The 14,303-nt window shown below is 45.2% G+C and overlaps 1 protein-coding gene across 1 annotated transcript; it reads left to right on the top strand.

Moving 5' to 3' along the window:
• Window positions 1–1,276: 1,276 nt before the first annotated feature.
• 4930432M17Rik (RIKEN cDNA 4930432M17 gene) lies at window positions 1,277–13,496 on the top strand. The gene is made up of 6 exons (NM_001033814.2): window positions 1,277–1,729; window positions 1,829–1,935; window positions 4,516–4,654; window positions 9,956–10,143; window positions 11,829–11,898; window positions 13,327–13,496. The coding sequence occupies exons 2-6, from the start codon at window positions 1,831–1,833 to the stop codon at window positions 13,347–13,349; spliced, it is 525 nt and encodes a 174-aa protein (NP_001028986.1). The 5' UTR covers window positions 1,277–1,729; window positions 1,829–1,830; the 3' UTR covers window positions 13,350–13,496.
• Window positions 13,497–14,303: the final 807 nt, after the last annotated feature.

Here is a 14,303-nt window from a genome sequence, read left to right on the forward strand (position 1 = left end):
CTGGACCACATGCCTGCCCTTGCCTCCATAGGGCAACGGGGCCTGAGAATGGACCAGCACTCTGATTGATCCCCATGGAAGCCTTGCTTAGCTTACTGTTCTAGAGCACAGTAAGATCTAGTAAAACAGGTCTAGTGTGGGGTATCCATAATCCCACTTACATGTCTAGAAGCCTGTTAACAATTGTTCATACAACCTGACTCGGAAACAGAGGTGACTAGATACCAATCTTCCAAGACACAGCCAAGTTGCAAGAATGCTGGCCTGCAGTTCTCATTCCTGGAGCACAAAGACGACTGCTGGGCCCTAGTCTCCGGGAGCCCTCCAGATCCATCCCTCCTTAGAGGGAGGAGGAGTAGGCACCGTCTCTTCTCTCAACAGAGGCTACAGCACCCTTGCGAACACATATTTTTTTTATCCAGAAGATCAGAGCAGAGAAAAAGCTGTACCTCACCGCTTAGCAAATGTGATAGGGACTTCACTATCTTTCTTGTCTCTTAAGTTGGTAATATCTTGCAGCAACCGAAACTCCCTACAGCCACCTGGGATTTTGAAATCCAGGTACCTGCAGTGGAAGATGCTTATCAGTTCGGAAGAGAAGGCCTGAGGTCAGTAGAGCGTGTGACCAGGGAAAGGGTGTTGGAAGGGTGGGGTTGGGTCTCTGCCTCTGGGGCTGAGTGCAGGGTACACGTCCTCCAGTCACCTTGTTTGGGGCCCAAGTGGCATTGAGCAGCCTTTATTTAACCTTTCAGACAGGAACAAAGCCCCGTGATGGTCTCTTGGCTACTGCTTTTTCCCTATGCTTCTCCTCATGGGCAGTAGGATCGAATCTTCACTGGGTTATCATGAGGCTCAGAGGAATTTTTATAAAATGAATCAAATTCAATAATATGAGCTATATATGATGGGGAGGTTAACTCCTCATGCCCCAATGTTGCCTATGTCCTAACTCCAGAGCCTGTGAATATGGCAGGTTGAATGGTAGAAGGGAAGTAAGGTTACTGGTGAAGTGAAAGTTGCTAAGCAACCGACTTTCAAAGGCATCATCTATGACCTGACCCGACCCAGATGTAGATTCTGCTGGTGATTTGATTTTGGCCTTCTTGGCCCCAGAAATATGAAAAAGAAATGTCTACTTATAAGCCAGTCTGTCTATTTTCTTATCACAGCACAAATGAACTCAGACAATAAATGGAATAAAACAGAAGAGGAAGAAGCCAAAGTTCTGAGCTGTAGGCCGAGCCCTCATCTCTTTCTGACCTCCTGGTTGCTAGGAAACCGATTCTCAATCTGGTAGGAGTTGTACAGGGAAAGGGGGCCTTCTGAGAATACAACTCCTCAACCCCACTGAGCCAGAGGTTGACACACTTGGATCTGATTAATACTTCCCCTGCCCCCAGAGTGTATCTCCCAGCACGGGGCATCTCTATGTCCCCCAGAGGACTCCCTGCCTTTGGAAGATCTTGGAATCATAGCACCAAGTTCCTTTGCCATGCCCCAGAACACTTTCCCCTGCATCCTCTACAGAATGCCTGTGCATGCTGCTTCCAACCCATCACTGTCTAAAGGTCCCACATGCCCTGAGTCTCACCAACACGGGGTATATGGTGCTTACTGCTAATTGTCAACTTGGCACGATCTTGAATTACCTAAGAGACATACTTTTGGGCATATCTGTGGTGGGAGTTTTCAGATTCAGTTAACAGAGGTGGGAAGACCCACCCAGAAGGTAGGTGGCACCATTCCAACGGTTGAGGGACCAAACAGTAAAAAAGCTAAGGCAAGGTGAACAGCAGCATTCTCTCTTCTTTCTGATCCCTGACTGCAGACATGGTGTCACCAGCTGCCTCACACTTGGGCTACCATGGCTTCCCAACCTTGATGGACTTCAAACTGGAGCCAGTGGGAACTCTTGTCGAGTATGCTGTCACAACGGTGAGAAGATAACTAACACAGGATATCATGCACTTGACTAGCTCTCACATTGTCCTGAGAGGTTCCCAAACATTGATTCCTCTAGCCTTGGCTTTGTAGCAACTCCTTGAGGCAAGAACCAAGGATGCCATGTGTGAAGGTAGCCAAGAAGTAGAAAAGTGTCCAAGTGTCACTCAATGAGCTTTGGGATAAAGCTGGACAAATATTATATTCATATATATATTGAATGTGTGTGTGTGTGTGTGTGTGTGTGTGTGTGTGTGTGTGTGTGTGTAAATATAATAATTGCTGGTAACCTTTTCTCTTCTGGGCTAAGCCTCAGCAATGGGTGGCTTGACCGGAGATAGATCCAACATGTGCTTCTCTCCTGGCCTGGTTCAATGTCTAGTGCTCTCTGGACTAAGCTCCCTTCCAGAAGGTTCTGTAGCCCTTAAAAGGAGCATGTGTTGGACAGCACAGCACAGTTCATCAAAGAATCCCACTCGCCTGAAGGAGAGGAAAAATACACAGAAATAGCATAGGTACTCATCGTCCTGTAGTCAGAGATTGGCTCCAAGCTCAAGCCCGATTGCTTGTTTTTTAGGCAAGATCGTCTGGGCAAGGCCACTTTTCTCTGGCCAGCTGCTGCTCAAATCCAGGGCCTGTGTTTGCCTAGAGATAAACAAGAAGGACTGACAAGCAGGACTGAGCAGAACCTCACAGCATCTCTGAATCCATGGAGACTCAGTGCAGAAAGAGCCCTGGGCTCTACCTCCAGCTCAGAAAACTAGAGCTCAACTGCAGACTGAGCTCCTCTGTTAAGGAAGAGAGCCACCTTCCTTGCACTCTCTGGTGTTTCACTTTCATGTGGGTACTTGAGAGCCAAGGGAATTGAAAAGACCCCCTGGGGCCTTCCAGTTGCTCTTAGTGGGAGGCTGAAGGAGCAGAAGCCACAAGTTCCCCTTACCACCATCAGAACACGGGAGTCGGTTTTGTAGGTCGATGCCAGTCTACTCTACTCCCCTTTCCAGCTCACAGACCTGGAGGTGGTGAAGGCATCACAAACTCCACAGACAGGAGGTGGCTGACCAAGCACAAAACTATTCAGACACACACACACACACACACACACACACACACACACACACACACGGCAAAGGCAGTCTGCCCTGCCCTGCCCTGCCCTGCCCTGCCTTTCCCTGCCCTGCCCTCCTGCCTGGGCTTGGGCTTTCTCCAAGGCTAATGAACAGCTCATTAGTACCACAAACTCTTTGGCACCTGGAGGCCAGGCAGACTAACTTCCAACATGAACAGATTAACTTTAGACCCTGATGCAGGATCTGATTTAGACTTTGCCAGCCCGGCTGAGTCTGGGTGACTTGTGTTGTTCCAAGATAGGCAGGTTCATCATAACCAACCTAGGCCTCCAAAAGTCAGGCCTTTTCTAGGTCACCAACACTTCCAGTTGCCTGATAGACATGCCATGGAAATCTCCCCTGAGACTCAGTGTGTGTCATGAGGGCTCTAGAAGGTCCCCAGACCCCTTCCTGGTCCCTGAGAACACAGATGTGGGGTTGAAAAGCAGATCCAAGAAGCTCCTTAGCCAGCACCTAACCCCATAAACCTTTGACAATGCTAGCACAAGAGTCGTGATGCAGAGGCTCACGGCTTGACCTGAGACTGTCTACGGGGCACGAAATGCCATCGCAGATGTGCAAGGTAATTGTAATTTATCTCCCAAAACATTTACAGCTACAAAAGGGATCTTTTCACAAGAAAGGGCTGTAAGAAGCGTTACCTCAGACTGAAGTCACAGCTCCTGCAGGAAAAGCACCTGCCACAAAGGAGGGTCGAAGCCTCATCCCTGAAACCCACGTTTTAAAAGTCAGGTGCAGTGTTGTGTGCCTGAGATCCCAGAGCTGGGGAGGCAGAGGTGAGTGGAGCTCATTGGCCACTGAGCCTAATGGGAAAACCACAGGCCAATGAGAGAAAGACCCTGTCACCCATTCAAATACTAACCAGGACCAACCCTGCTTAACTTCTGAGATTAGATGAGTTAGTCCCGTTCTGGGTGGTATGTCCAGGGATGAGACCTTCTCTCAAAAAACAAAGCGGACAAGAACTGAGGAACAATACCAGAAGCTATATGCTCTGGTATTGTATATGCACACACATAAGTAAATAAAATAATAAATACAATATATAACATGTTACAGCAATATCATATTTTATTTTGAATATTATATAGTATGTGTGTATAATATATTGTAATATATAGTATATATTACATTAAGATGTAATATATTGTTTGTGTATGATATAGTATATCATATATGTATATGTGTATGATATAATACATTGTTTGTGTATGATATGTTATATGTGTATGATATAATATGACCTATTATATTTAATGTATAATAATATATGACAATATATTGTGTATTATATATTGTACATATGTAATATATAATATATCATATATGATATGGCATGATATATAATATACTAAGGTACACTAGCCTGCCCTGCCTGATCACCTTCCTCCCTTAGGAGGCCAGCAGGCTGATGAATCTGGGTCTGCTCTCCCTTTCCTTTCAGGGTCATTGCCATACACCTCCTGTCTTAGCCTCTCTTGAAGGCTCTACGCAGCCTGAGCCCACAGCCGGGGCAGGCCAGGCTCATCAGGGAGTAGCGCCTCTCCCAGTGACTGACACTCAGCCACTGTTGGGTGGACAAGGTGAGACACTTTCCATTCCAGCTCCCCGAGGTCCCCAGTGAGATGATGGAGGTGGTCCACAGGGGAATCTGCTCATTCACATGCCTTGTAGTCACCCTTTCCTCTTCAACCCACGTGTGCGGACACCACGTCGTATGAAAAATCAGAAAGAGGAACATCCAAGCAAGAGTCACTGCTTCATTGCAGTAGGTTTAAATCCAGGAGAAAAATCAGGCTGCGGCAAATAACTTGATTGGTCAGTGTCCTCTTATTCTCGTGCTTGGGTAAATGATCGTCTCCTCATGTGTTTCATGCTAGAAGGCCAAGGGTGGACAACCTGCTTTATTCGTCCTTGTTTGCTTGGTGCCTAGAACCTATGTGGCACACAGTAGGTTCTCAATAAATGCTCAGCAGAGATCTCTCAGGGGACTCAACTGTGATGTTCAGAGAATGGCTGTGGTTGGGACCCTCTTTTGTCTACCTGCTGCTTCCATTAGCCGCTCCGTAGTTAGAGCTTTGAACCAGGCATGGTGGGATATAATTGTCACTGCAGCACCTGGGAGGCGGAAGCAGGAGGGTCATCAGGACTTCAGCATTATCCTCAGCTACACAAGTTTGATGCCAGCTTGAGCTATACTCTGTCTCAAGGAACACTGGTGTTGCTAAGTTGAATTTTCTCTAATATTAGAGGAATCAACTTTAGGTTCAAGGCTGGCAAAGCACTCTAAGGGCTCTTAACTTCAGAATGATGTAATCACATTATTACAGGTGAGAGAATCCGGGAGCTGGGACTACCCTCAGTCCTGAACTTAGAATTGCTGTGTGCTGGAAACAGTGACTAAGATATTTGGTGCTACTTTAGATGTCATTTCTACAAGCCCCACTCATTCTAGGATTTCTTGGTATTATCCTTACATGGCATTTATTGTTCATAACAAAGAGGACTCTGGTTGCATCTGAGCTGATGAATACAGTTCGGGAATCTGTCTTGTCTTAGCCTTCTGGAAAAAAAAAAAGCCTAATTGCATAAAGAAGAAAAAGAGAAAGAAGCTGACGGCACCCCCAGGTCTTATTTGTCACCCATGGGTCTCAGATGGTTGGATGCCCAAGGAGGCCCAGTTTCTACGTTGATTTCAGTGTCAGCGCTGCCTAGGTTAGTAAGCATAGGTAAAGATATGGGAGGACACTGTGAGCCAGATGTGTCTGTCTGGCTTTCCACTTCCGTGGCATGAATCACACCAGGCAGTCTCCTCCCAGCAGTGTGCTGTCCCCCTCAGAGAAGCGTAGGGGGACAACAGACCTGGGGACTGTTTTCCATTGGGACTGAGTCAGCCCCCATATTCTTTGGCTGCTGAGCAGGCTGGCCAGCTCACATAGGTACCTTCCCTTTTTTCTTGGCAAAGCAAACTCGAAGGTAGAAGGAGGGGTGGAGGGAAGGGAGACGGATTGTTTTTTTTTTTTTTTTTTTCCAGGTTCCTCTGCCAGGGAATTAGTGTTTTTACTGGGAAGTGCCTTTGATGACTCCCAGTGTGGCTGATGATAGATCCCAGAAGGGACCCGGTCCCCACCAGAGTTTCCTCTCTGGTTTTATTCTTTCTTCTCCCAGTACCAGTCCTCAGAACCCCAACTTTTATAGATGGAGCCCAGAAAACTGAATGGTGTAACAGGGTTCCAGAACTTTATGCAACTGACTCCATAATGGAAGTACCAGCCAGGCCATAGCACTCAGCACACAGACAACATTACCTACCAAAATGACAACAAAGACTGAATTCATCAGTGTGAGCATAGTTCTGGGAAAGTCTCTAAATGTATGAGACCTGTTTTTTTAGCTTCTGTAGTTCCGCATCTGTTTAACTAACTATTCCTGTTGGCTGAAGCATGTTAACCAAGAACATGGTTTTTGTGCCTAAAAACTCATCCTAAGAGAGGCTCACTGAGAGTGCTATACTGAGATTCCCCAACACTGAGTATTATTGTCAGTGGACTAATAAAGACTTTCTATTGGCTTAAACCCATATTTGAGGAATTCTCTCTGGTGGATAACCCCCTGCCTGCTGCCAAAAGGACCTCTAGATTAGAATTTACAAGGAAATCCATGAACAAATTAAAGACTAGATATATTCACACATACATTCGTGTTGATCCCAGAACCAGTGCCTCCAATACAGCTCAGAGGTCCACTTTAGCATTTGAGGTCAGGCTCAGCTCTAGGCATGTCATCTCAAGAGGAATTCCCATGGAATTCTTAAGCAAGCACCTACATGTGTGAGCTCCTGAATTTAAAGTTGACTCTCCAGTACAACAGGTAAAGTTGCTTGAAAAAACTAGGTACTTGCTAGTTTTGGCTTTGGCAACTTAGGGTAGTTAGCTCTTTCTCTCATCAGCCAGCTGAGCCTGCCACACCCTGTCCTAAGACAGGTTCTTGGCCTGATTTAATCCTAGCTGTTGAGAAGGTTCAAAGAGCGTCACAGGAGGCCAGCCTTGACCATGAACAGAGCATGGCCCAGGTCAGAAGGTACCTGTATAAGGTCATAAGATACTGGGAATTCACCAGGAGCTGACAGCCTTGTGCTTACATAGAAGTGACTTCAATGGCACCTACCAGCCATAGCTCACAGTGGTTAGATGTCTGGATGGCAGAGTCAGCACAGTGGATAAGTGGCTATGACCTTTACCATCACTGTGACTTTGGGCAAGACAAACACATTGCTTGGCTTTTCAGACTTCTACCTGAACTTTGCAGAAGTACCAAACAAGGTCACAGGTGAGGAGAACTAGACCGAGAGGCTCAGGTGGTCAACTCCTGGCAGCCATTGTAACCTACAAACTAAATTATAAGACTAGTTTCCACTGATCTTCAATGTTTCTACAGTAGGGAACTTACTCAAGAGTTTGCTGATGTACATGACAGAATATACCACACAACAGAACATGGTTTTCACTCTATAGGACAATTCCCCCCCCCCAAAAAAAGGTGTAGTTTTGAAAACTGGTACAAATTTTACAGAAAGTGCCCTGTAAAATAATACTTCCTTAAACTGCTTTTATTTGTATTTAAAAACAAAAATAATTAACCACAATGTGGATATCTGTGGTTCCTTCTGGATTGTTCCCATAGAGATAATAGTTGAAACAAACTAAATATAATTAAATGAAAGCTTCCATAAGTGTACAGTTTGTTTTGGATTAGTTTCTAGAGGTACAAACAGAATAATGGAATTTTGTCCCTGGGTCTGTTCTTTACTGGCAATTGAAATATATTGGCACATATATATGACTACTAAGTTTTGCATGCCCTTAGCTAAGTGCAGTGGCCACAAAAAGTAAGTGATGTGTGCTATCCTACTGCCCTGGATGGCGAGACCTATCATTGCCGTAGCAGTTAAGCAAGGGGCCCTTTCTGAGCTGAGTGATGCCCTGCCTTGAATGCCCTGCCTGGCTGTTGTATAGTGGAAAGGGTTGGGAGGAAGTTAAGAGGATGTTATGGAGGCTACAGAACCCTTGTCTTCAAGAAGGTCAGAGACCAAATGGCAGCTCTGTCTACCGCAAGCCTTGTGTGTTGCCTACACAATAGCTACTTTTCTGGGAAGAAGAAAACATCAAACCTGCCTGGCTTAATATAGGAGCTCAATGTAATATACATTAACATACATTAAGCTTACTAGATTTTTTTTTAAATCACAGATTGGATTGTTGTTAAACAATAAGTCTCATATGCTGAATTCCGGGCACCCATTTTCTTTTAGCAGGAAATTAGTCTTATCTAAGAATATGTTAAATATGTATGTGTATATGTATGTATGTATGTATGCCTTTGAACCTGGAACTTTTGATTCCAATATTCTTTTAGAACATTCTGTCACATATCAAAGATATGTGCATTCAGGTGTCTACTTCAGCAATGTTTACTTCAACGCCCATTAACTGAGAGATGTTAGAGCCACACGCACTGCCATTTAAAATAACCAAACAGGTTTTTAAAAAATAAAGCTCCTCGCACCTCGCATGACATCTATCACATAGAGGCTACTGAATGACTGGTAAAGACGGTCAGGTCCGAAAGGAACTCCATTTTCCCACATGCTGGTGGTCAGATAAAAGCATTCCTCGGGAGCTTGTAAAGCCAGTTCCCCTCTACCAAAGGAGACATCCTTATCACGGTCAGAAAGGAGCAAATGCTCTCTGAGGTGCCTACTAACATACGTGTGGCCTCCAGGCTCCCTCCCTATCCGCATTGCAGAGTTCCTGCTGGCATCTCAGCATCCCTAGCTCTTCCTGTGTGTCCCCCACTCTAACGTCTCCAGCTCCTAGGCTTCCCTCCCTCAGCTTCTCATTCTCCTCGTCACCGTGTTATTTCTGCTGTGTGCTCACTTGGTCCTCTCTGTCTTCATCTCTTCCTCCCTCCCCCAACTCCGCTTCTTCTTCTGACTACTGGCCATGTTCAGTCTGATAACTTCTCTCTCTGTTCTGGACTCTTCCAGAGTCCTCTGACTGTTCTTTCTCTCAAATCTACAATAAAAACCTTCTCCTTAACCACACCATGGAGGAATTAGGTCGTCAGTTTATACAATGACTATTATTACTAATTAATCATTAATATTAGTAATATTATTAGCTATTAATATAAAAGCATCATTAGCCTGTGTGTAGTTGTATCTGAGAGGGACACAAAAAGACTGGAGTGCAGAACCTATCACCTGACATGTGTGCCCCATCTTTTCCTGTGTCCCTAAGAAGCTACTTATAGGTCTCTGCAGAATCCCTAGACACAGCCCATAGGGGCTCTGGAACCTGAAACAGGAGCCTGGGATTAGTTAGTTAGTTAGTTAGTTAGTTAGTTAGTTTTAGTTGTGGTTAATTTCTCTCACTGCAAAGCACACAGCTGCAAGATCTGAGCTGCTTCTAGCTGGCTCTCAGCAGATGCAAGCCCAGGTTTCTTTGAAAGGATTTAACACAGAATGGCTGGCACTCTATGACCCTCAGCAAGCCCCTCAAGTGGGGCTTCGGGAGTAGACAGAGGAATTTCAAGCATCTTTTTGATCTCTGATGAGTCCAGACTTGCGGGCCTCCTTGGTGGGCAAAGAGACCCACTCTGAATTCCAGTATCTTAAATGCTTTGAATTTTTACTTCTGGAATATATTCCATTTATTTTTTTGCACGTGTCACCCTGTGTAAATTTTTGGGCTGTTTCCTCGTGCAACTGCTATCTAACTTTATCAAGGTGGGATGTATTAATAAATTTGTAATATTTTATGTTTTCGGCTTCAACCTCACCCAGAAAGGCTTACTTTTTCAAGTGTCTGTTCTGCTTTCTGTAGGAAAACAATCATGCCATCACAGTAATTACCATGTATCGAGTCCTTCTGACAAGCCAAGAATGAGCAGAAATCTCCCTGGATTTCACGTCATGCTTTCAGCAATCCCCTTTGTCAATGACGGATTATCCTGTTCTACAGCTGAGCATCAAGGGGCTGAGAGAGGCTGTGTCACTTGTCACAAGACTCAGGTGCAACTGATATGGCAGGGTTAGAGCTGCACCCCAGTATGCCATCACTGTCCTGCTTCTCATGACCACACCCCACTTTTCCCATGGTTCTAGACACCTTCCAGAATCCTCTCCATGTCTTTTGGTAGTCCAGATGTTTATCTTCCCAAGCACTGAAAAAATTATTGCATTTTAGATAAACTGGTGCTTTCAAGGAAGCAGTCACAGGCCACCAGGAGGCCACTATCCAGACTCAGCAGCCTACCTTGCCTTTCTGATGAATGAACACTGAAAATGGAAATGTTAGCTGCTGGCTGGAAGTCCTTGAGCTTTTCATATCAAGAGAAGGGGCAATGCTTCCCTGCAAATATATTGGAGACTTCAGCTATGCTTGGGATAGAGAGCTATACCAGGGAGTCCTGTACATACCTGTAGAAGGAACCAAATTCTGCCATCTGTCTCAAAATTCCTTATAATGTCTTCCTTAAAAATATCGAGCCCAGTTATGAAAGTTGACCTGCTTTCATGCAATTGCTAGCAGCAGAGCTGGGGTGGAAGGAGCTATCAAGTGTGGGAACCTGGGGCTAAGGTGAGAGACTATGAGTTAGACTCACTACTAGGCAGACAGACTTCGGGGGGGGGGGTGATCACAGCAAGTTAGCAAATTTTAAAGATGGCCAACTTTGTCTTCACCCTCCTGACCTGAGATAAAAGCTTGGCAGTCTAAAGCAAAGGTCTTGTAGGCTGTTTACTTCCACCAGCAGGCTACCTGATGATGGAATGGCTCAACAGTTAGAGGTCAGATCAGGACGTGTTACACAACAGTTGTGGGCCAATCTACCATCCTATCTTTCTTCAAACTAATCAACTCTAAAGTGGGAAAGGAAAACTCTTCAGAAATTTAAGAACCTCAGCCCTCAAGAAAAGACTGGCCGTTTCAGCATCCTGAGTCTGTTTCCCACCCACACCCACCTCTCCCCCCACCCCCGGCTTTGCAAGGGTCTGTATATCTGCAGTATTTGTGTCTCCTCACCCTAAGAAACCCAACTTCCTGCTATCTGCAGCATTTGAAAATTTCTCTACTGCTATGACTGCTCAAAATTTTTCTGCCTTCAGAGCCTCGTATAACTGTCCTCTGAGAGGCTCCACCTAGCAGCTGACCTAACAGATGCAGAGACCCCCAAGCCAAATATTAAACGGAGCTTAGGAAATCTTGTGGAATAGTTGGGGGAAGGATTGAGGAGTCCAGAGGTGATAGGGACTCTACAGGAAGACCAACAGAGACACTTGGGGGCTCCCAGAGACTGACCCTACATCCAAAGAGCAAACAATGTCTAGCAGAAGTACAGCAGATGCAAGGTATAGCAGATGTGTGGCTTGGTCTTCATGCTGGTCTCCCAACAACTGGAATAGGTTCTGTTCCTGACTCTGTTGCCTGCCTGTGGGTACTGCTCCCTTAGCTGGGCTGCCTTGTCTGGCCTCAGTGGGAAAGGATGCCCCTAGGCTTGCAGTGAGTTGAGGTGGCAAGGTGAGTTGGTTTCCAGAGAGGTACTTCCTGCCCCTCATCCCAGAGTGGAGGGGACAGGAGTAGGGGCCGTGTGGGAGGAGGGACTGGGAAGAGAGGGATGCTGTGATCAGGATGTATAGTGAATTCATAAATAAATTAATGGGAATTTTTTCCTGCCTTCTAATTCTTTAATTGGCAGAAAAACAGAAACAAAAACAAACAAGACAGAATCAAGCCCCCTAGACTGTATCAAAGGGGGCAGAATGAAGGTAAGTGTGGGGATAAGAGCGGATCTTCTCACCCACAGTTACAACCCATTAAAGAAGACCTCAGAAGCCACATGTGCCCCCAAGAAGGAGTGATCATCTTTGTGTCCGAGTAGCTCCACACTACTTCTGTGCTTCTGAATTTGCACTTCCCAGTAGAACAGAGCCCCAAAGCCTTAACTGTAACGTATCAGATCTACTGCACATGTATGTAGTCCAGTAAAAGAGTCTGGGTTCAATGGTCTGGGTTACCATCGTCATAGTGGCGAGTGTCAGTTGTCTATACTTGACGGTCAGGGATGAAAGTAGCATACTCCACCCCTACCCATGGCAGAAACACACACGGGAGCATTTAAGGTGCATTTAGGAGATCTCAGGTTCACACAGCAGCAGTCCTCTAGTGGTTTATCCTTCAGAGACTGTTTGAAATACGGTAGGAACTATGGAGAGCTTTGCTGACAAAGACTGGTAGCATCCCCACTTGCTCTTCCAACAAAAGCAATGATGGTGGTCAGTCTGTTGCAATAATCCAGAACACTTGCATTTAACGTAGAAATGCAATGTGTCTTTCTGTCTCTTCTCTCCTGTATTAAACAGAGGTTGGCCCATGATACCCATGCCAGGAAGGAAAAAAAATCCTTATATAGAAGTTTCCACCAGGCGTTCCATATCAGTGTAGAATCTGCTCGGGTGAACTTCCCAGCCTGCAGACTTCTCAAAATAATCTCAAGACCCTAGATATATATACAAGGTTGACAAGGCTCTAATCTGATGTGATATTTGAGTCTTAAACTCTGAGATGACATGTTGTGTTGTTTTGATTCCAAACTTAGCCTGTTGGATTACATGTGAAAAATTCTCCCATCTCAGACAGCCTGAAATTGTTTGCAAAGTGAAACTTACTATGATCAGACTCTCCAAAGGCAGCTTTAAAAAAATAAATGATAAATTTCAAAATAATATGAACATATATAAAGATGCTCAATTTCAGCAATTTTTATGTCAGATATTTTCCTCGGACAAACATTGGGCTAAATAGGTTAAACACCACAGCAGTCTGCCAAACCTTTCTCTCCATCCCCTGGGTGTGTTGCACATGTAGTTCCAGCTGTCTCTCCCTGCCCCGGTTCCTGAAATGTCCCCCTTTCACTTGCATGTGTATCCCCCAAGGCTCCGTTTTTGCTTCTGACCTCTCACCAAATGCCTAGCATCATATTTAATGTTGCCCAATATGCGCTTCACGCAGAGATCCTGTCTCCTCTCCAGCAGTGTCTCAGAGCAGCATCTTCCCCTTCCTGGTTCTGAAGGTCCCTCTGCCCTTTGCACCAAGAGAGACTGGGAAAGAAAACAAGAGTATGGTTTAGCTCACATTGATTGATGCCTTTAATCTGACGCTACAGTTATTAGCTCTTTCACTTTCTACCTCTACAGAAAAGTTTTGTTGTTGTTTTTAAGCTCTGGGATTGGATTTTTGTGTTCCCAGAAGCCAGAATTAAGAAATGGCCAGTAAGGTTCACCACGATGAATCATAGACTTCAGCCCAACTTCCTTTGACAGTGGGAGCTTTTAACCAAATAAAGAGACAGAAACCCAACTCAAACTAGCTTAAGCATGGTCAGATTTATGAGATCCGTGAACCAAAAAGTCCAGGAGAGCCTGATGTTGTGTGCCCAGGTCATGTGCCAGAGCTGGCTTCTTCTCTCTTCGGGGCATTTTCCTCTGCATTGGCTCCATGCTCAGACCAGCTTTCCCCACATAACACAAAGCTTCTGATCAGATCCTGCTAGAGAGCACCAGCCAGCTTCCTTTACCTTCAGCAAACATTCTAGAGCCCATTTGCTGTGATTGGCCAGCTTAGTCACGTGCCCACCTTTCAACCAATAGCACTAAGTTGTTGTTCCCGAAGCTCTCTTAATAATGGTACCTAAACAGTGTGGTCAACATTAAAATGGTAAAGATTCAAGAATTTTGAAATCTATAAAACAATTATAAATTATATATTATATATAAATTATAAAACAAATATATAAATTATAAAAAGCTATAATATAGAAGTATATAACAATTATTGTTAAGCACACGATACTACTTTTCCACCCAAAACGACTGCACTGATGCTACAATCCAAAGTCAGAGCCACTGCCTGTGCCACCACTGGTCAAGAAGAACTCTGTGGCAGAGAGGGCCAAGCTAGGTTTTGTCGAGTGTCTGATATGGTGAGCTGGACTCAGGCTAGAACCCTCCATATGGATGTAGATTCTGCACACCGCGGCTTTTCGTGGCTGCGTGGACTTGTATGTGACACATGATTTGGTGAACTCCACTTCCTCCACTTGTGAAAAGAGGTGAAATTGCTCTCCCCCTCCCCGCTCCCCTCCCCTCCCCCTTCTTCGCCCCTTCCTCTCTTC

Source organism: Mus musculus, chromosome 3 (assembly GCF_000001635.26).
Source record: "Mus musculus strain C57BL/6J chromosome 3, GRCm38.p6 C57BL/6J".
In the NCBI taxonomy this organism is placed as follows: domain Eukaryota; kingdom Metazoa; phylum Chordata; class Mammalia; order Rodentia; family Muridae; genus Mus; species Mus musculus.

Bases quoted from the DNA above. Each gene is read 5' to 3' on its own strand.
- 4930432M17Rik (NM_001033814.2), top strand. From the start codon at position 1,831: ATGGTGTCACCAGCTGCCTCACACTTGGGCTACCATGGCTTCCCAACC. The intron at 1,936-4,515 runs GTGAGAAGATAA...CTTTCCTTTCAG, and splicing joins TCGAGTATGCTGTCACAACG to GGTCATTGCCATACACCTCC. The intron at 4,655-9,955 runs GTGAGACACTTT...TGCTTTCTGTAG, and splicing joins GCCACTGTTGGGTGGACAAG to GAAAACAATCATGCCATCAC.